This window comes from Salvelinus sp. IW2-2015, linkage group LG23 (genome assembly GCF_002910315.2).
Source record: "Salvelinus sp. IW2-2015 linkage group LG23, ASM291031v2, whole genome shotgun sequence".
Classification (NCBI taxonomy): Eukaryota; Metazoa; Chordata; class Actinopteri; order Salmoniformes; family Salmonidae; genus Salvelinus; species Salvelinus sp. IW2-2015.
Window position 1 is genome coordinate 48778761 of NC_036863.1, and position 23056 is coordinate 48801816.

General features: G+C 42.5%; 1 protein-coding gene across 1 annotated transcript in view; it reads right to left on the reverse strand.

The window, feature by feature from the left end:
• The window catches only part of LOC111950701 (stromal interaction molecule 1), a 132812-nt gene that overhangs the window by 97690 nt on the left and 12066 nt on the right, over positions 1–23056 (reverse strand). Inside the window, exon 2 of the mRNA XM_023968505.2 lies at positions 22902–23026. Coding sequence (XP_023824273.1) covers positions 22902–23022 — 121 coding nt within the window. The 5' untranslated portion in view covers positions 23023–23026. The remainder of the gene's footprint in view (positions 1–22901; positions 23027–23056) is intronic.

The window sequence follows — 23056 nt, forward strand, 5'->3', positions numbered from 1 at the left end:
AGCAAGTAGAGTATAGTTCAGTACATTACAGTACAGTAGTAAGCACAGTATAGTAAAAACACGTAGAGTAGAATTCAGTAGAGTAGAATATAGTCGTGTGAACTTAAGTACAGTACACTGTAGAGCACACTAGAGGTTGACTAATACTGAACTCTACTCTACTGTTTGTTACTGAACTATACTCCACTATTATTCTACTGTTCTGTAATGTGCTGTACTCTACTCTACTGAGCTCTACTGTGCTGGTACTGAACCTAATACTCCACTAATAAACATATTACCGTTCGAATGTACTGTTACTCTACTCTACTGAGCTCTACTGTGCTGTACTGAACTATACTCCACTATACATATTCTACTGTTCTGTAATTGTGCTTACTCTACTCTACTGAGCTCTACTGTGCTGTACTGAACTATACTCCACTATATTCTACCGTTCTGTAATGTACTGTACTCTACTCTACTGAGCTCTACTGTGCTGTACTGAACTATACTCCACTTATATTCTACTGTTCTGTAATGTGCTGTACTCTACTCTACTGAGCTCTACTGTTGCTGTACTGAACTATACTCCACTATATTCTACGTTCTGTAATGTACTGTACTTCTCTACTGAGCTCTACTGTGCTGTACTGAACTATACTCCACTATATTCTACTGTTCTGTAATGTACTGTACTCTACTGTTCCTGTACTGAACTATACTCCACTATATTCTACCGTTCTGTTACTGTACTCTACTGAGCTCTACTGTTTCTGTACTGAACTATACTCCACTATATTCTACTGTTCTGTAATGTACTGTACTCGTACTGAGCTCTACTGTTCTGTACTGAACTCATACTCCACTATATTCTACTGTTCTGTAATGTAAGATGTACTCTACTGAGCTACTCTAACTATCCACACTATTCTACTGTTCTGTAATGTACTGTACTCTACTGAGCTCTACTGTGCTGTACTGAACTACACTCCACTATATTCTTACTGTTCTGTAATGTACGTACTCTACTGAGCTCTACTGTTCTTGTACTGAACTACTACCCACTATATTCTACTGTTCTGTAATGTACTGTACTCTACTCTACTTCTGAATGATTGTTTTACTCTACTGTACTGTTCTGTACTGAACTATACTCACTATATTCTACTGTTCTGTAATGTACTTGTACTCTACTTTGTTCTATGTTATTGAACTATACTCCACTATATTCTACTGTTCTGTAATGTAATGTCCTCTACTGAGCTCTACAAATCACTATTTTCTACAATGTTCTGTAATGTACTGTACTCTACTGAGCTCTACTGTGCTGTACTGAACTACACTCCACTATATTCTACTGTTGTGTAATGTACTGTACTCTACTGAGCTCTACTGTTCTGTACTGAACTACACTATATTATACTGTTCTGTAATGTACTGTGCTGTACTCTACTGAACTCTACTGTTCTGTACTGAACTACACTATATTCTACTGTTCTGTAATGTAATGTACTCTACTGAGCTCTACTGAACTATACTCCACTATATTCTACTGTTCTGTAATGTACTGTACTCTACTGAGCTCTACTGAACTATACTCCACGATATTCTACTGTTCTGTAATGTACTCTACTGAGCTCTACTGTTCTGTACTGAACTATACTCCACTATATTATACTGTTCTGTAATGTACTGTACTCTACTGTGCTCTACGTTGATGTGCAAACTTGTGAAACATAGATGTCTATGATTGGTTCAGATTTGGTCTGGTCCGGACCAACCAAATTTGACATTGTAATAGCCAGTGTGTAGAATAATACCCAAATATGCAATATGGATTTTCCCCCTACTGCAATCCACGAAACACACATGTGGCACCGTACACTAGATACAGTGAGGGAGCAGAGAGAGAGGTGGAAGAAAGAGGAGTAGCATTCCTTTTGGAATGAAGAGAGAAAACAAGTGGATGTTATAGCGAGAGGCCGCGGTGCATTCCTTTCCAAATGAAGAGCGAGAGAGAGAGAGCATGAGAGGAAAGGATGAGAAGGACAGGTATGAGTCAAATGATTTTCCTAAAGGAATTGTGCCTTCCCTGAATTACACACATACTGTTCTCCTGTTGTGTGTGTGTGTGTAAAGAGATCTGAGGAGTCTGACAGAGAACTGGAGCCATGAGGATTTATACAGCATTCTGTAGACAGGTCATATCTCTCTCTCTCTCTCCTCCAATTCAATGGGCTTTATTGGCATGGGAAACACATGTTAAGATTGCCAAAGAAAGTGAAGTAGATAATATACAAAAGTGAAATAAACAATAAAAATTAACAGTAAACAATACACTCACAGAAGTTCCAACATAATAAAGACATTACAAATGTCATATTATGTACAGTTGAAGTCGGAAGTTTACCTACACTTAGCCAAATACATTTAACCTCAGTTTTTCACAATTCCTGACATTTAATCCTAGTAAAAATCTAGGTCAGTCCCTGTCTTAGGTCAGTTAGGATCACCACTTCATTTTAAGAATGTGAAATGTCAGAATAATAGCAGAGAGAATGATTTATTTCAGCTTTTATTTCTTTAATCACATTCCCAGTGGGTCAGAAGTTTACATACACTCAATTAGTATTTGGTAGCATTGCCTTTAAATTGTTTGACTTGGGTCAAACGTGTCGGGTAGCCTTTCACAAGCTTCCCACAATAAGTTGGGTGAATTTTGGCCCATTCCTCCTGACAGAGCTGGTGTAACTGAGACAGGTTTGTCGGCTTCCTTGCTCACACACGCTTTTTCATTTCTGCCCACATATTTTCAATAGGATTGAGGTCAGGGCTTTGTGATGGCCACTCCAATACTTTGACTTTCTTGTCCTTATGCCATTTTGCCACAACTTTGGAAGTATGCTTGGGGTCATTGTCCATTTGGAAGACCCATTTGCGACCAAGCTTTAACTTCCTGACTGATGTCTTGAGATGTTGCTTCAATATATCCACATACTTTTCCTCCCTCATGATGCCATCTTTTTTGTGAAGTGCAACAGTCCCTCCTGCAGCAAAGCACCCCCACAACATGATGCTGCCACCCCCATGGTTCACAGTTGGGATGGTGTTCTTCTGCTTTCAAGCGTCCCCCTTTTTCCTCCAAACATAATGATGGTCATTATGGCCAAACAGTTATATTTTTGTTTCATCAGACCAGAYGACATTTCTCCAAAAAGTACGATCTCTGTCCTCATGTGCAGTTGCAGACCGTAGTCTGGATTTTTTATGGCGGTTTTGGAGCAGTGGCTTCTTCCTTGCTGTGCGGCCTTTCAGGTTATGTCGATATAGGACTCGTTTTACTGTGGATATAGATACTTTGTACCTGTTTTCTCCAGCATCTTCACAAGGTCCTTTGCTGTTGATCTGGGGTCGATTTGCACGTTTTGCACCAAAGTACGTTCATCTCTAGGAGACAGAACACGTCTCCTTCCTGAGCGGTATGACGGCTGCGTGGTCCCATGGTGTTTATACTTGCCTACTATGGTTTGTACAGATGAACATGGTACCTTCAGGCGTTTGGAAATTGCTCCCAAGTATGAACCAGACTTGTGGAGGTCTACAATTTATTTTCTGAGGTCTTGGCTGATTTTCTTTTGATTTTCCCATGATGTCAAGCAAAGAGTCACTGAGTTTGAAGGTAGAGCTTGAAAAACATTCACAGGTACACCTCCAATTGACTCAAATTATGTCAATTAGCCTATCAGAAGCTTCTAAAGCCATGACATCATGGAAATTTCCAAGCTGTTTAAAGGCATAGCCAACTTCGTGTATGTAAACTTCTGACCCACTGGAATTGTGATATAATTCATTGTAAGTGAAATAATCTGTCTGTAAACAATTGTTGGAAAAATGACTTGTCATGCACAAAGTAGATGTCCTAACTGACTTGCCAAAACTATAGTTTGTTAACCAGACATTTGTGGAGTGGTTGAAAAACGAGTTTTAATGATTCCAACCTAAGTGTATGTAAACTTCCGACTTCAACTGTATATATACAGTGTTGTAACGATGTGCAAATGGTTAAAGTACAAAAGGGAAAATAAGTGTTTGTTCTTCACTGGTTGCTCTTTTCTTGTTGCAACAGGTCACAAATATTGCTGCTGTGATGGCACACTGTGGTATTTCACACAGTAGATATGGGAGTTTATCAAAATCGGGTGTGTTTTCAAATTCTTTGTGGGTCTGTGTAATCTGAGGGAKATATGTGTCCCTAATATGGTCATACATTTGGCAGGAGGTTAGGAAGTGCAGCTCAGTTTCCACCTCATTTTGTGGGCAGTGTGCACATAGCCTGTCTTCTCTTGAGAGCCAGGTCTGCCTACTGCGGCCTTTCTCAGTAGCAAGGCTATGCTCACTGAGTCTGTACATAGTCAAAGCTTTCCTTAAGTTTGGGTCAGGTATTCTGCCACTGTGTACTCTGTTTAGGGCCAAATAGCATTCTAGTTTGCTCAGTTTTTTTGTTGATTCTTTCCAATGTGTCAAGTAATTATCTTTTTGTTTTCTCGTGATTTGGTTGGGTCTAATTGTGTTGCTGTCCTGGGGCTCTGTGGGGTCTGTTTGTGAACAGAGCCCCAGGACCAGCTTGCTTAGGGGACTTTTTCTCCAGGTTCATCTCTCTGTAGGTAATGGCTTTGATATGTAAGGTTTGGGAATCGCTTCCTTTTAGGTTGTTGTATAATTTAACGGCTCTTTACTGGATTTTGATAATTAGCGGGTATCGGCCTAATTCTGCTCTGCATGCATTATTTGGTGTTTTATGCTGATACACAGAGGATATTTTTGCAGYATTCTGCATGCAGTCTCAATTTGGTGTTTGTACCATTTTGTGAATTCTTGGTTGGTGAGCGGACCCCAGACCAACAATAAAGGGCAATGGGTTCTATAACTGATTTAAGTATTTTTAGCCAGATCCTAATTGGTATGTCGAATTTTATGTTCCTTTTGATGGCATAGAAGGCCCTTCTTGCCTTGTCACTCAGATCATTCGCAGCTTTGTGGAAGTTACCTGTGACGGTGATGTTTAGGCCAAGGTATACATTGTTTTTTGTGTGCTCTAGGGCAACGGTATCTAGATGATATTTGTATTTGTGATTCTGACGACTGGACCTTTTTTGGAAGACCATTATTTTGGTCTTACTGAGATTTACTGTCAGGGCCCAGGTCTGGCAGAATCTTCCAGAAGATCTAGGTTCTGCTGTAGGCCCTCCTTGGTTGGTGACAAAAGCACCGGATCATCAGCAAACAGTAGACATTTGACTTCAGATTCTCTCTCTCACACAGTGCATGCTGGGAGTTTTGGGGAGTTTGAGTGTTTGGTTTGGAGGGCTCTGTCCTAACTTATTTTCTTGATTCTCTCCTTGGTCTTTCTTTCAATTTTTATTTTCTATGGTGGAMGGTTAATGCACTGTATGTTTTACCGGTACCCACATTTTTTTTCAAAGGTAGGGTGGAAGAGGACAGAGTTTTAGTTTCCTGGGGTTTGGAAAGTGTGGTGTACGCGATGGCTTCTCAGCCTAGCGTGGAGGAGACGCTGTCGTTACGGCATGGATTCAGGTGGGTTCCTGAGAATTGAGTTAAGGTGGAGGAGGTTCTGCTCGCGGTCGATGAACAGGAAGGAGCTGCATTTATACATTCCCGCTTCCAGAATGAACAAAGCTGTGGTTGTGTTCATGAAAAGAGCAAATTTGGTGGGTAGGTTCATTGCTAGTGGAATATTTGTAAGGGGTGTATTAGTGCCAATTTCTCCTCTTTCTACCCCTTTGACCAGGGTGGTAGTTGCAAATTTGCCTCCATTTATTACGGATGATCAATCAGGAAAGAGCTGAGTCGGCAGGTTTTCGGGCAGATGCCGCTAAGAACAAGTTTTCCGTGATTGAGCATCCCGGTACACAATATGTCTGGTCCTTGTGTATTATAGAGTCCAGATGGGACTTCAGTCTGTTAGAGAYGACCTTGGCAAATATCTTTTAGTCCGCACAGAGCAATGCCACAGGCSTCCAGTTCTTAAGTTCACACAAGTCACCAATTTTTGGCAGGAGAGTCAGAGCCACCCGACGGCAGCTCATCGGCAACTCTCCTACCRCGACGCATTCACGCAACACGCAAAATAAATCCAGTCCAATTATTCCCCAGAATTTAAAAAAAAACTCCACTGGGAGTCCATCGACCCCCGGTGCACGGTCGGGGGCATCTGGGTGACAGCCTCTGCCAGTTCATGGGAGAACAGAGGAATGTCCATTTCATCCCTCTGTGCCAGAGAGAGCTTAGGGAGTTCTGCAAACAAAACCTGAGCACACATAGGATCACACAGTCCTGCCCTGTACAACTCCACATTCCCCTCCCGCATCTCCCCCGCCACAGAGGTCACCCTCCCATCAGACAGCCGTAGACAATACATACCCTTGGCTTCACCACTGTGTCTTTCCAAACCAAAGAATAAGGACCATTTCCTTGAGTATGGAGAACCTAGCTCTTACAAGTGCTCCCTTTGCTTTAACCTGGAAAAAACTGCCAAGGTCCCTATGTAATTCAGCTAAATTAGCCTGGAGGCCTATATTGCCTTGCTCCACCATCTCTACCTCCATCTCACTAATACTGCGCTCGAGTTCCCCCAATACTCTCCTAGCCTCTGAGGATGAGAGCTGTGTACTGTTGACAGAAAAGCCACATTTTGACTTTCCCCACATCCCACCATTGAGTCAGAGACTCATACTCCCCTCTTTGTTGCCCCCACCTTTCCCCAAAAATCTGGAAACCTGAGCAAAAAGTAGCATCTTGTAAGAGCTTTACATTAAACTTCCAATAGGATGCCTGCCGAGGCCCTGGTGAAATAGACAGCCGAGCCATGGTTATGTGATGATCCGAACAACCCACCGGGAGAATGGTAGCGCCCAACAGCCTATTGCTCTGATTCCTGGACATGTAAAAACGATCAAGTCGGGCTGCACTCACTCCAGCCCCAAATATCCTTAACCCATGTATACTGTCTTGTGTCAGTCAGGATGTCTAGTTCTCCAAACATCCACTAGGTCAAACTGATTATTGATGTCCCTTAACACTCCCACTGACCCTGAATGAGGCTCTTCCCCATTTCTGTCTTTCGTAAAATCCATTGTACAGTTCCAGTCCCCGCCAACCACCAGCGTCTCCTCAGGCGCTACCTGTGAGTTCCTGTCTAAGACACCCAAATAGAACCCCTCTTTCTCTCCCTGTGTTAGGCGCATACACGTTTATTATGACAAAACCCATGTTGTTAATTTCTGCTTTAATCAAGGACATGCTGGACTTGTCGAGAGGTTCTAATGTGAACTTTGGACTGGTCTCTTTAGATCAAAAGAAGGCTTTTGATAAAGTGGACCATGAGCATCTGTTTAATGTGATGTTATGTTTGGGGAAGGGGAAGGGTTTTTGACCTATGTGAAGATGTTGCATGCTAGGGCATCATGTATGGTCAAGGTGGGAGGGGGGCTCAGTAGGCTAGTCTGGGTGAAACGGGGCATTAGACAAGGATGCCCTCTATCGGGGCAGTTATATACACTAGTCATTGAGACTTTTTTGGGCCTTCTACGCAGGAGACTGCAGGGAGTGTGCTGGACAGACATGGGTGTGTTGACAGGCATAGCAGTGTCAGCGTATGCAGATTACGTATGCAGGCACTTTAGACTAGTTTGAAGGTGTACGAGGGAGCATCGTCAGCTAAGGTAAACTGGGGCAAGAGCAAAGCTCTTATGTGTGGCATGGGGGGATAGGGCCCCTCTGCTTCCAGGGGGTTTGAAGTGGGGTTGTGAAGGGCTTAACATTTTGGGGGTGTACCTGGGCTCGGAGAGGTGGGTCAGGAAGAATTGGGAGGGGCTGTCAAGACTGGCCAGGTGGAGGTGGCTTCTGTCCCAAGTGTCATATAGAGGGAGGGTGCTGATAATCAACAACCTGGTGGCATAAACTGACTGTCCTCAACAGTCAGACTTGTTCGATTTTAACACTCAGAGCCTGGGGGAGTTAGAGGGGGTGGGTTGTAAAGCCCTCTACAACCTCTGCATTAAGGTAAGGAACATTAGGAGCCTAACAGGAGTGAAGGCACATCAGTGGCAGGGGGTATGTGGGGCGGAGAGTATGGTGGGTTTTAGATGGAGGGGGCTCTACAAACCTCCAGTACCAAAGAGATCAGGGGACCTCCAGTGGAGGGTTCTACATGGAGCCCTGGCCACTAACAGCTGGTTGGCACGGGTTGCACCGGGAGTCGGACATGGGTGTCCTTTCCATGCTATGAGTGAAACTGTGATTCATGTGTTTTCTGTGTGCGCCAGGTTAATGCCATTAATGTCTCTGTTGGAATATCTGTGTGAGAGGTTGGGGGTGGAGTTTACTGTTGGGATGTTTATAATGGGATACAGGTATTCAAATAAGGAGAAGGCCAAATGTGTGTTGTTGAATTTTCTKTTTTCTCAGGTAAAGTTGGATATTTGGCTAACAAGGAGGAACAGCGTCAAAGGTGGGGGGATAACAGACCCTTTACTATTATGAAAATGATCACAACTATTTCATCGTAATGTTACATCTTTGAAAACAGATCTGCAGCCTGCCGTGCCCTTAGCTAACGTGCTTTAGAAGGACGAGAAGTTGTACAGTGCCTTCAGAAAGTACTCACACCCCTTGACTTTTTCCACATTTTGTTGTGTAACAGACTGAATTTAAAATGGATTATATTGAGATTTTTTGTCACTGGCCTACACACYATAACCCACAATGTCAGTTGAATTATGTTTTTCGAAATGTTTACAAATTATTTAAAAATGAAAATCTGAAATGTCTTCAGTCAATAAGTATTCAACCCCATTGTTATGGCAAGTCTAAATAAGTTCAGGAGTAAACATTTGCTGAATAAGTCACATAACAAGTTGCAATAATAGTTTTTAACATGATTTTTAAAAATAACTACCTCATCTCTGTACCCCACACATACAATTATCTGTAAAGTCCCTCAATCGAACAGTGCATTTCAGACACAGATTCAACCACAAAGACCAGGGAGGTTTTCCAATGCCTTGCAAAGAAAGGAACATATTGATAGGCAAAAATTWAAAAGCAGACATTGAATATCCCTTTGAGCATGGTGAAGTTATTAATTACACTTTGCATGGTGTATCAATACACACAGTCACTACTAAGATACAGGTGACCTTCCTAACTCAGTTGCCAGAGAGGAAGAAAACTGAGGATGGATTAACATTGTAGTTACTCCACAATATTAACTTTATTGACAGAGTGCAAAGAAGGAAACCTGTGCAGAATACAAATATTCCAAAACATGCGTCCTGTTTGCAACATGGCACTAAAGAAATACTGCAAAAAAGTTGGCAAAGCTAATTAACTTTTATCCTGAATACAACGTTTTATGTTTGGGGCAAAACCAATTTATACACATTACTGAGTATGCTTGTAATCGTTTAGGACTGGGGAGTGTTTCAGGATAAAATAAGAAACGTAATGGAGCTAAGCACTGGCAAAATCCTAGAGGAAAACCTGGTTCAGTCTGCTTTCCACCAAACACTGGGAGATGAATTGACTGTTCAGCAGGATAATAACCTAAAACAGAAGTCCAAATCTACACTGGAGTTGCTTACTACTGAATGTTCCTGAYTGGCCTTGTTACAGGTTTGACTTAAATCTACGGCAAGACCTGATAATGGATGCCTAGCAATGATCAACAACCAATTTGACAGAGCTTGAAGAATTTTGAAAAGAATAATGGGTAAATGTTGTACAATCCAGAAGCGCAAAGCTCGTAGACTTACCCAGACAGTTGTAATCGCTGCCAAAGGTGCTTCTAAAAAGTATTGACTCAGTGGTGTGAATATTTATGTAAATTTGATATTTCTGTATTTCAATTTTCAAAAAATGTGCAAACATTTCTAAAAACATGTTTTCACTTTGTCATTATGGGGTATTGTGTGTAGATGGTTGAGGAAAAAGTGTGCATAGTAACCGTAGCTACAGGGAACTCGCTTGCTATTGAGTGAAAACGTCATATTTAACATTAGCCTAGTTAGCTAGCCAGTTACTTGTTGTAAATACCAGGGCTGGTCTTCAAACTGTTACAGGGTCTAATGACAATACCAAGCACGTAATTCAGTGGTGAACACGGCCAAAGAAAAAAAATATTTGGAGTTGGTCATGTGGCCATAGTTAACTATCTTGCCACTGCACTATGCACTGCCACTAGCTATAGCTAACATTAGTAACACGGTAGCCTAGCTACATTCCTATTTTCCACAGCGGTGCTGTTCCCAACACTTTTCTTCTAGTTCTCCTGATTTGTCACTCCGGTTTATTTGTGTTAAACTGATTGCAATGTTCAGTTTCTACCTGAACGTTTACAGCCTAAATGAGTCTAGCAAGTTCCATTGCACATAACGTGTTATGGTGAAAGTAATGGAATGCTGTACTCCTTACTGTTTCACCTTGGCARTCCAATTTGATAAATGTGTGGCAATCTACAGAAATCTCATACAACTCTACTTTGCTCATGTTTTGGTTAATGCACTTCCTATGAATTATTTTCAGGATCTATGTGAAGGAGTGTGAGCTAGAGAGACATCTGTCACCTGCATGGGGTGAAAAAGAGGTGGGAGAACCATAAGCGAAAAWTACACGTTATCTTGCTGTTCTGTACTTGGCTAATAAAAGTGAACCTTTTCTCTGAGAGCAAAAAAACACTTTCCCATCTATTTCGTATGCTTCACCAGCACATTCATGTCAGTTTGAATATATACGTGTTATAAAGGTGCAAGTAATTCCAGAGAAATGTAATTGGCATAATACCTTTTACAGGCCTTTACATGTAGTATGTTTGATTCTGAAAGCTATTATTTTAAAAAATTTCAGGAGTTCAAAGCTTCTGCCATTGGAGTCAGGGGTTGTCACTCCATCAGCCCACCAGTCATCTCCTCCTCTCCCTCTCAGAAGGGTCCAGATGTGGAGGCGGGAGAAGTAGGTGACTGCCAGGGAGGCACGCCTTAGTGTACTATTTTAGAGTCCATGATTTAAGAAGTCGTTCTTTGTATTTTGTTTCAAGGGGAAACTGTAACGAGTGCAGCTTAGCATTACTTTCACCATAACAGGTTATGTGCAATGAAACTAGCTGGCTAGACAACTAGGCTCACTTTAAATAGGAAGTTGTCGCTCAACAGCAAGTAACCGTGTAGCTAATGTTACTGTTCGAACAGTTATAGTTCTACTACTAGTCCTAGTCCTACTAAAGCACATAGCTAGTTAAAGGCAGTCGTAATCCTTTTAAGGAGAACACAAACGACTTACATTTGAACACTACCGCAGAAGCCTCGCTATTCGCTATCTACCAAGCTGTTTTGTCCACCTGTGTGTGTGTGTGTGTGTGTGAGAATCAGAAAGAGTGTGTGCCTTGCACACGCGTGTTACTGTACTACTCATCTATCTGTGACATAACCAGCGTCAAATACAGTTCCCCCACACTGGCACTCCCCATCCTGTAGTTAAACTCCTAGCTAAGTGGCTAGAAACCTTCATACCGGATTATGTAGTGTTTACATAGCTAATACGTAGCTCTTATGAAGGGTCTAAGGCAAACTGTGAGTGATATTGTTTAGCTATGGCTGTGAGGGGTGGATAGGACTCTGCTTCTACTCAGGGAGATGGACGGGCAGTAGGATTCCTGCAGTGACGGGCTGCATCCCAAATGGCACTATATTACCTACATAGTACACTACTTCTTACGAGAGCCCTATGGCCATATAGGAAATAGGGTGCCATTTGAGGAGCAACCATGGACTGTAGCAGAGCATTCAGACAGCAGGGGTAAATATTAGGATTAGTTTCCACCAGAGCAGAGCAGGGCTTTGTACCAAATAGCACCCTATTCCCTTTTTAGTGCAATGTAGTAAATAAAGGTTCAATCAGTAAGACTGGTCTGAATGCTCATTTAAATTCATCAAGTAATAGTGCTGAGCGATTAACCAACATTTCATATTTTTGTTTTGTTCTTAAACAACTAATTGACTGACGTCGGATCAATTACTTGAATTCCATTTAGTTCGTTTTTTTGTGAGCCCATTCACAAAATAAATCAATAACTATGTGGGACAATGGGATGAAGGGAGTTGTAGTTTTCACTAAGCAAATATTCAACCTAGCTCAGCGCAGAAACGTGGTAATTAACTACAATGACCATATTCCATTGCGGCAATTTTTTTCCGGCTCATATGGATCAGAGGAAGAGGTGAAGCCAGAGGTTTCACTTTCGCCAAAACCTGTCCAAAATAAGCCCAATGTTTCTATGGGAAGTAGTGCACTGTAAAGGGAATAGGGTACTGGACTCTGGTTAAAAGTAGTGCACTGTAAAGGGAATAGGGTACTGGGCTCAGGTTAAAAGTAGTGCACTGTAAAGGGAATAGGGTACTGGGCTCAGGTTAAAAGTAGTGTGCACTGTAAATGGAATAGTGTACTGGGCTCAGGTTAAAAGTAGTGCACTGTAAAGGGAATAGGGTACTGGGCTCAGGTTAAAAGTAGTGCACTGTAAAGGGACATAGGTACTGGGCTCAGGTAATTAAAAGTAGTGCACTGTAAAGGGAATAGGGTACTGGGCTCAGGTTATTAAAGTAGTCCACTGTAAAGGGAATAGGGTACTGGGCTCAGGTTAAAAGTAGTCCACTGTAAAGGGAATAGGGTACTGGGCCAGGTTAAAAGTAGTGTGCACTGTAAAGGGATAGGGTACTGGGCTCAGGTTAAAAGTAGTGTGCACTGTAAATGGAAATAGTGTACTGGGCTCAGGTTAAAAGTAGTGCACTGTAAAGGGATAGGTACTGGGCTCAGGTTAAAAGTAGTGCACTGTAAAGGGATAGGGTACTGGGCTCAGGTTTAAAAAGTAGTGCACTGTAAAGGGAATAGGGTACTGGGCTCAGGTTAATTAAAAGTAGTGCACTGTAAGGGATAGGGTACTGGGCTCAGGTTAATTAAAGTAGTCCACTGTAAAGGGAATAGGGTACTGGGCTCAGGTTAATAAAGTGTGCACTGTAAAGGGAATAGGGTACTGGGCTCAGTTAAAAGTAGTCACTGTAAAGGATATATGTACTGGGCTCTAGGTTAAAAGTAGTGCACTGTAAAGGGAATATGGTACTGGGCTCAGGTTAAAAGTAGTGTGCACTGTAAAGGGAATATGGTACTGGCTCAGGTTTAAAAGTAGTGCCTGTAAAGGGAATAGGTACTGGGCTCAGGTTAAAAGTAGTGTGCACTGTAAAGGGAATATGGTACTGGGCTCAGGTTAAGTGGTGCACTGTAAAGGAATATGGATCTGGGCTCAGGTTAAAAGTAGTGCACTGTAAAGGAATAGTGGTACTGGGCTCAGGTTAAAAGTAGTGTCACTGTAAAGGGAATGGTACTGGGCTCAGGTTAAAAGTAGTGCACTGTAAAGTGAATAGGTAGTCTGGGCTCAGGTTAAAAGTAGTGCATGTAAAGGAATATGGTACTGGGCTCGGTTAAAAGTAGTGCACTGTAAAGGGATATGGTACTGGGCTCAGGTTAAAAGTAGTGCACTGTAAAGGTGAATATGGTACTGGGCTCAGGTTAAAAGTAGTGTGCACTGTAAAGGGAATATGGTACTGGGCTCAGGTTAAAAGTAGGTGCACTGTAAAGGAATAGGGTACTGGCTCAGGTTAAAAGTAGTGCACTGTAAAGGGATAGTGTACTGGCTCTGGTTAAAAGTAGTGCACTGTAAAGGGAATAGGGTACTGGGCTCTGGTTTAAAAGTAGTGCACTATAAAGGGAATAGGGTATGGGCTCAGATTAAAAGTAGTGCACTGTAAAGGGAATATGGTACTGGCTCAGGTTAAAAGTAGTGTGCACTGTAAAGGGAATAGGGTACTGGGCTCAGGTTAAAAGTAGTGCACTGTAAAGGGAATAGGATACTGGGCTCAGGTTAAAAGTAGTGTGCACTGTAAGGGAATAGGGTACTGGGCTCAGGTTAAAAGTAGTGCACTATAAAGGGAATAGAGTGCCATTTGGACACCCCATAACACTTCAGACAGTTGTCTTCATCACATATTCCTTTCCCATCACGCACTCCTCCATCATGGTAGAGTGGAGTCTATTTCAGTCCCACATAACTTCCTGTAGCAGCGTCACCACATGTCAGAAACCCGGAAACTGTGGGAGTGAAAACACAGAGCCTCCCACACTATCTCTCCAGCTTCGCTAGATACACGCAGGCACGCCAGACCCACACACACACACAGCGCAGCCAACGCATGCATGTACACATCGAAGACACACAAAAAAGTTGACGAGCCACAGACTGAAAGATACTAATGATGAGGAAGAGTCGTTGGTCTTCTTTACTGAAGTAAAGAATGAGAGTACAATAGAGACCAGTGCCGTTTCAGATGAGGGAGGACAATAGTTTGTTTTATGAGCATGGCCTTATTTCTATTACAGCATATTTGGATGACTGTCATTCATATTCATTCACCCAGTTCAATGTAACAGTGAAGGTTTAGGTTACTGTCATTCATATTCACCCAGTTCAATGTAACAGTGATAGGTTTAGGTTACTGTCATTCATATTCACCCAGTTCAATGTAACAGTTGATAGGTAGGTTTACTGTCATTCATATTCACCCAGTTCAATGTAACAGTGATAGGTTTAGGTTACTGTCATTCATATTCACCCAGTTCAATGTAACAGTGATAGGTTTAGGTTACTGTCATTCATATTCCATTCACCCAGTTCAATGTACCAGTGATAGGTTTAGGTTACTGTCATTCATATTCACCCATTTCAATGTAACAGTGATAGGTTTAGGTTACTGTCATTCATATTCCATTCACCCAGTTCAATGTACCAGCGATAGGTTTAGGTTACTGTCATTCATATTCCATTCACCCAGTTCAATGTACCAGCGATAGGTTTAGGTTACTATCATTCATATTCCATTCACCCAGTTCAATGTAACATTGATAGGTTTAGGTTACTGTCATTCATATTCCATTCACCCAGTTCAATGTAACAGTGATAGGTATAGGCTACTACATCATACTCAAATTTTCCCTATACCCAGTGGCGGATTTAAGTATAGGCGACATGGGCAGCCGCTCAGGGTGGCATCTTGCCGGGGGCGCCCTTTACCGTCCCCCGGCACCATTACGAAATGGTGACGAGTGCACAATCAGTTTTCTACGTCACGTCAATGATATCATGTCACCGTGTGGGACTGTGGGTCAATTAACCTTGTCGGAGTGGGCGCCCTGATTCTAGTTTGTGAGCTAGGCAGGCTACTGCCTGGGAAGGTCTCCCACTCAGAAGTACGAGATGGGGAGGTGGGCGGGGGTAGGTTGACATCAGGTCTCCCCACTGGAAGCCCGAGGTAYGTGGAGAGGGGGAATCTATCAAATAGCGCACCTCTGACTTTGTACAGTACTAACGCGATTAGTCAAAATCAGTCACACTACGAAATGCTACCAAATAAACTACAATTCATTCGCATCCTGTGAATATATAGTTTCACGGACATATTTTTGCATTTTCTTATGGTTTGTGTGAAATGGTTAAGAATAATATAAAACCAGTCTGCACACCACCAAGGTGAATCGGTTTAGTCTTGACTCTTGGTTGACAGTGTTGGGGGATGGGTAATGTATTGATGCTCGAGTGCCAAATCAACACAAATGTGTGTCTATTTGTCTTTGTTACRTCTTTTTGACATTTATGAGTCTAGTTTTTGTATATATTTTTATTATTATATAGTTTTAAATGTTATGATTATTTATTTGTGTTGTTCCAAATGTCTGAATAAAATGTACAGTTAGTGCAGAATGATGCTTTTTTTTTGGCGGGGGTTAGTTTTAAACAGTTTAAAACAAATTAAGCTAGAGCCACCACTGCCTATACCCATCATGAGGTTGCTACAACATAGGTGCACAGGTTGAGAGAAAAAAGTGACAAATTGACAGACAGTGACACATTCAATGCACACTTTTGCCTGCATCTAGTTGAATTAGGGTGTAACCATTAGTCCAACAGTTGCAAACAAGAGTTTCTGTTGGACAAATGTAGGTATGTTAATCCCCGTTTCGTTCAGTTTGTTTCAATTTTTTCAACAGAATTGTCAGAATGAATACACCCCTGATCACTCATAAACACAGTTCACTTTCATAACAGCCAAGTTGTATTCCTTCTCGCATCTATGCGCTCTCCTCCCCTCACCCTGTCCCTTCGCTTGTGGACTTCAATGCACAACACATCAGCTGTATGTGACCAGGCAAAAACTTTACAAGCCAAACCATATCATAACCACTACACAAAGCCTACATCGTTGTCACCATATTAGCTAAAGTAACATCATAGTCAGCTAGCTAATAGAACTAACACGTTAGTAAACCCGCTACAATCATGCAGTAATGTTACAGTGTACAGTCAGTAAGCAGTTTAGCAGTTACACCAGGGGGCCCCAGTGGCAATACATTTGTAAAACCAAAAGCTTCCCTTGACTTGGAAAAGTTCCAGTGTTGTGTTGGAAAGTCATAGCCAGCTAGCTAACATAGCATCCCTCTGTTTGAGCAGGTTGTTTGAGTAGGCTAAATTAGCTAGCTGCATTTGCTAGCTAAGTAAGTGAAACTGAAAAGAAAATGAAATCTCTCTCTCTTTCTTGTCCTTCATTTTGGAAGAAATTCATTTGTTTTAAAACTGTTCTACTATTGTCTTTCCCTCTCTTTTTGTCAACTACTACTACTCCACATTTTATGTACTGCAGTGCTAGCTAGCTGCAGCTTATGCTTTCAGTACTAGATTCATTCTCGGATTCTTTGATTGGGTGGACAACATATCAGTTCATGCTGCAAGAGCTCTGAATGTAATTACTTCCGGAGGACGTCCTCCAACCTATATACGTCTATGTAAGGTTTGAGAGCCATGAGACTCCTAGGTTTTGTATTAAAGTCAATGTACCCAGAGGAGGACGGAAGCTAGCTGTCCTCCGGCTATACCATTGTGCTACCCTACAAAGTGCTGTTGAGGCTACTGTAGACCTTCATTGCAAAATAATGTGTTTTAATAAATTATTTGGTGACGTGATTATATATAGTATAGTTTTATATCTAAAATGATAACTTTTTTTAAATGTTTTACTTTTTGTATTTTTTTTTTATTCACTGAGGAGCTCCACTGATAGAGTCTGCTACTCTCCGTTCTTAATGCTCTTGAATCCAGCAACCAATTTTCTTTCAGAGAGGGCCAGTGTGTGTGTGTGTGTGTGTGTGTGTGTGTGTGTGTGTGTGTGTGTGTGTGTGTGTGTGTGTGTGTGTGTGTTTGTCGTCAGTTTATACCATATGTTTATTTTGGCTATGGATACATACCACTGCAGCACTGACTGCATCGCCGAATAGTATTGACTTATGCATGGTTCATTAACTGCAATCTTATCAACATACACACGCACACACAGAGAATGTGTGAGAATTTTCTTCAGTTACTGTCACTGCCGTGCATATTCTCCCCCAAGACGACATCATGACGGCTCAAGAAACTACACTGGACTTAGTGCAAACTGGAGACAGGCTTTGCGGTAATACAGATTGTCATACCTTCATACCGACCTTGTGCCATACCGGGATGTCCGCTGTTTTCATATCCCACTGATATCATTGCTAACCTTTTGGATTACAGGGTAACAAGTACATGGAAAATCCAATAGAGAATGCTAACTAAATGCTAACGAGCGCATTGTGAACATTTTGTACAGTTTCTGACCTAAYCTATACAAGTATAAAAGTAACTCAAAATCCTACTCACAGTTTACTGAACGCACAAAACAAATATTAGCTAGGAGGGGATTCTCTGCTGTTACCAAGCAAATTCTTTATTTTGGAACAAGCTAACCACTTATCTAGATAGCTAACGAGCTCCTAAATTAGACAACTAAATGCACAAATGCATTTAGCACATTTTAGACAGTTAACTTTATAGTTATAAGATATCTAGCTGGTAAACATATAGTTGTGTATTCCATACTGTAATTAAATCACCTGGCTCATGCTGCACAACAATGAGTGACTCACAAGGCTCCGGTCTCTCCTCCCCACCTATAGGCAGAAACTCAAACAGGAAGCACCCGTGGTAAGGACTGTTCAATGTTGGTCTGAACCATCAGAGTCTATGCTTCAAGACTGTTTTTGATCATGCGGAGAATAGTATCGAAGTTCAGTGCATTCGGAAAATATTCAGACCCCTTCAGTTTTTACACATTTTGTAACTTTACAGCCTTATTCTAAAATGGATTAAATAAAACATGTTCCCCATCAATCTACATACAATACCCCATCATGACAGAGCAAAAACWGGTTTTTAGAATTTTTTGCAAATGTATTCATTTTAAAAACAGAAATTACCTTATTTACATAAGTATTCAGACCCTTTGCTATGAGACTTAAAATTGAACTCAGTTGCATCCGATTTCCATTGATCATCCTTGAGATGTTTCTACAACTTGATGGGAGTCCACCTGTGGTAAATTCAATTGATTGGACCGGATTTTGAGAAGGCACACACCTGTCTATATAAGGTCCCACAGTTGACAGTGCATGTCAGAGCAAAAACCAAGCCATGAGGCATATTTGGAATGCTAAGCCAGACAAAATTAAACGTGCCTATTTATATAARGAATATGAGTTTGAGGTGGCTAAAATTATTCAATATTAAAGCTTTAAACATTCACWCATACATAAGTTACACTTAAATGGTTGTCCAGTAGATTATTAAGAAAGGCTCATCCTTTGTTCAAAAATTGTCTTTTTGCCTTTATACAGATTACAACGTCTCATTTCTGACTAATTGAAAATTTWATTTTGTTTAAAGTGTAGCCCTTTCTTAAACAAGCCATACAAAGTTGGTTACAATTTCAGTTTTATCCTCCAGAAAAGACAAATAAACTCAGCAAAAAAGGAAACGTCCTCTCACTGTCAACCGCGTTAATTTTCAGTAAACTTAACATGTGTAAATATTTGTATGAACACAACAAGATTCAACAACTGAGACATAAACTGAACAAGTTCCACAGACATGTGACTAACAGAAATTGAATAATGTGTCCCTGAACAAAGGCGGGGTCAAAATCAAAAGTAGCAGTCAGTATCTGGTGTGGCCACCAGCTGCATTAAGTACTGCGAGTGCATCACCCTCCTCATGGACTGCACCAGATTTCCAGTTCTTGCTGTGAGATGTTACCCACTCTTCCACCAAGCACCTGCAAGTTCCCGGACATTTCAGGGGGGAATGGCCCTCACCTCACCCGATCAACAGGTCCCAGACGGCTCAAAGGGATTGAGATCCAGGTTCTTCACTGGCCATGGCAGAACACTGACATTCCTGTCTTGCAGGAAATCACCACAGAACGAGCAGTATGGCTGGTGGCATTGTCATGCTGGAGGGTCATGTCAGGATGGGCCTGCAGGAAGGGTACCACATGGGGAGGAGGATGTCTTCCCTGTAAAGCACAGCGTTGAGATTGCCTACAACGACAAGAAGCTCAGTCCGGATGCTGTGACACACGCCCCAGATCATGACGACTCTCCACCGGACTCTCATTCCTCCGAGAATCAAGCGAATCCGACCATCACCCCTGGTGAGACAAAACCGAGACTCGACAGTGAAGAGCAGCGACGGTGGTTTGTGCCCATAGGCGACGTTGTGTGCTGTCTGGTGAGTACAGGCCTACAAGCCTCAGTCCAGCCTCTCTCAGCCTATTGCAGACAGATCTGAGCACTGATGGAGGGATTGTGCGTTCCTGGTGTAACTCGGCAGTTGTTGTTGCCATCCTTGTACCTGTCCTGCAGGTGTGATGTCGGTTGTACCGATCCTGTGCAGGTTGTTACACATGGTCTGCCACTGCGAGGCGATCAGCTGTCCGTCCTGTCTCCTCGTAGCACCGTCTTAAGCGTCTCACAGTACGTACATTGCAATTTATTGCCCTGGCCACATCTGCAGTCCTCATGCCTCCTTGCAGCATTCCGAAGGCCCGTCTCACGCAGTGAGAGGGACCCTGGGCATTCTTCTTTTGGGTTTGTCAGAGTCAGTAGAAAAGGCCTCTTTAGTGTCCTAAGTTTTCATAACTGTGACCTTAATTCCCTACCATCTGTAAGCTGTTAGTGTCTTAAACAACCGTTCCACAGGTGCATGTTCATTAATTGTTGGAAACAGTGTTTAAACCCTTTTACAATGAAGATTCTTGAAGTCATTTTGGATTGTTATGAATTATCTTTCAAAAGACAGGGTCCTGAAAAGGACATTCTTTTTGGTGAGTTATATTTGCCTTGAAGTTGGAGCACAAGCGACTGGCATTTCATCAATTAATAAAAAAGCATTATAAGCAATGGATATTTTTTTTTTAAGACAATTTGGCCAGCAACAATTTTTTATCAGCTTTTATAAAAATACCGGCCAAAAGCCTGCATTTATCAGCTAACGGAAACCCTGGTGGGAACGTACGTTTTTGGTTTCCCATAGCTTCTGGGAACAAAGCTGCCGGTAAAACTGAACGCTTTTTCAGCGTTCTGAGAACGGAACGACATTTTTTGCCTGTCCGAGAACATACATTTTTAGGTTGCAGGAATTCAGAGAACATTTTACTATGGTTCCCCTAAAATAATTTTGGTAGGTTTTGTTATCGTTCTGAGAATGGAAAATAGGTTATTTGAAGGTAATATAAATAACGTTCTGAGAAATTTTTTCAAAAGACTTTAAATAACTGTTTTGAACCCCAAGACAGATAGGACACATGGAAATGCATTTGCTTAGGCATTAATCATGTCAACACATTTATTTTTTATATTGTGGATGGCATCAGTAGTCTGAAATACAACTCTTTCTCTTATCCATGGAAGCTAGTCCACTGAACCAGCGGGATGGAGCAGTCCACTGAACCAGCGGGATGGAGCTATGTCCACTGAACCAGCGGGATGGAGCTAGTCCACTGAACCAGCGGGATGGAGCTAGTCCACTGAACCAGCGGGATGGAGCTAGTCCACTGAACCAGCGGATGGAGCTAGTCCACTGAACCACCGGGATGAGGCTAGTCACGAACCACGGGTGGGCTAGTCCACTGAACCACGGAATGTAGCGAGTCCACTGAACCACCGGGATGTAGCGAGTCCACTGAACCACCGGGATGGAGCTAGTCCACTGAACCAGCGGGATGGAGCTAGTCCACTGAACCAGCGGGATGGAGCTAGTCCACTGAACCAGCGGGATGGAGCTAGTCCACTGAACCACCGGGATGGAGCTAGTCACGACCACCGGATGAGCGAGTCCACTGAACCACCGGGATGGAGCTAGTCCACTGAACCAGCGGGATGGAGCTAGTCCACTGAACCACCGGGATGAGGCTGTCCACTGAACCACCGGGAATGGAGCTAGTCCACTGAACCACCGGATGAGCGAGTCCACTGAACCACCGGGATGGAGCTAGTCCACTGAACCAGCGGGATGGACCTAGTCCCTGAACCACCGGGATGAGGCTAGTCCACTGAACCACCCGGGATGAGGCTAGTCCACTGAACCACCGGGATGGAGCTAGTCCACTGAACCACCGGATGGCTAGTCCACTGAACCAGCGGGATGGAGCCTAGTCCACTGAACCACCGGGATGAGGCTAGTCCACTGAACGCAGCGGGATGGAGCTAGTTCCACTGAACCACCGGGATGAGGCTAGTCCACTGAACCACCGATGTAGGCTTAGTCCACTGAACCACCGGGATGGAGCTAGCATCGCATGTTTTTTGAACTCATATAAAAAGCTGTTCGTTGTAGTCTATTCAAAACAGACCCCATTTCAAAGTAACTCATTAAAATAATTTGTGGCCAATTAGTGGGCACGGCCAACACACCTGACCACACTTAACAAGATAGAGGATAAGAGAGAGTTTTGTTGATTCTGAGAACAGAATGTATATGTTTTTAAATATTTAAAAAAAATTCTAAGAATGTTACTTACAGTTTCTTGTGGTTTTGATGGAAAGTTCTTAACGTCCTTTGAACTATTTGAGAACATGACAGTAAATAGAGTCATGATTAAACCTGTAGGAAACGTTATGCTGAAATTCCCACAGAAGAACGTTGTTTCTTAATGTTCTCTGAAAAATGCGAGAACGTGACTTTAAATAGAGCCATGAGGACACTTGTAGTAAACGTTATGCTGAAATTCCCACAGAAGAACGTTGTTTCTTAATGTTCTCTGAACTATGAGATTATTCCAATGTCAAACCAGTTGGAGAACGTTCCTATAAAATTACCAACATTGAAATTAAATGTAACCATGTTTGCACTTTGAGGAAACGTTCTGTTAAYTGCTAGCTGGGTTTTCAACTGTACATGTCATACATCAACTATGGCTATCCCATCCACAACAGTCCAGAAACAGTTTGGTCATCCTGAATGCACCCAACCAGGTCAGTCTTTCACAGARCTGAGGGGCCTATAGGCAGGAAGTAAGCAGGGAATAGGCAGGGCTATGTTCAAAGGATTTGGGAACATGAGGAGTCAACCTCATGTTCCCAGCAGTCTGCACTACAAAACAACCACCGGACCACTTCCTCTCTGTGTCRCAAATGGCACCCAATCTCCCCTATAAAGTGAACCACTATTGACCAGGGCCCATAGACCCCGTAGGGCTCTGGTCAAAAGTAGTGRACTATGTAGGGAATGCGGTGCTCAGTCTGGTCTGTGTGATGATGATGTCACTTGCTAGGCCACAATGGATGCAATAGGCTGCTCTATGTTGTGTGTTAGATTGCAGAATGCTTTAAAGACCTGAATGCTGCCATCCTAAATGGTATTTACGGAGAGTTTGGCCAGTCAGTCTTACCTGAGGCTCCATTGCCAACCTGCAGATGGATGGGAGAGGCCTGATTGGTCCTGTCTGACTCGCTCTGACCCCAAAGGCACACACACACCACATACACCGTCACCAGCCACACACACCCCATCCTCCTGAAAAAGAGAGAGAGAGAGAGAGAGAGA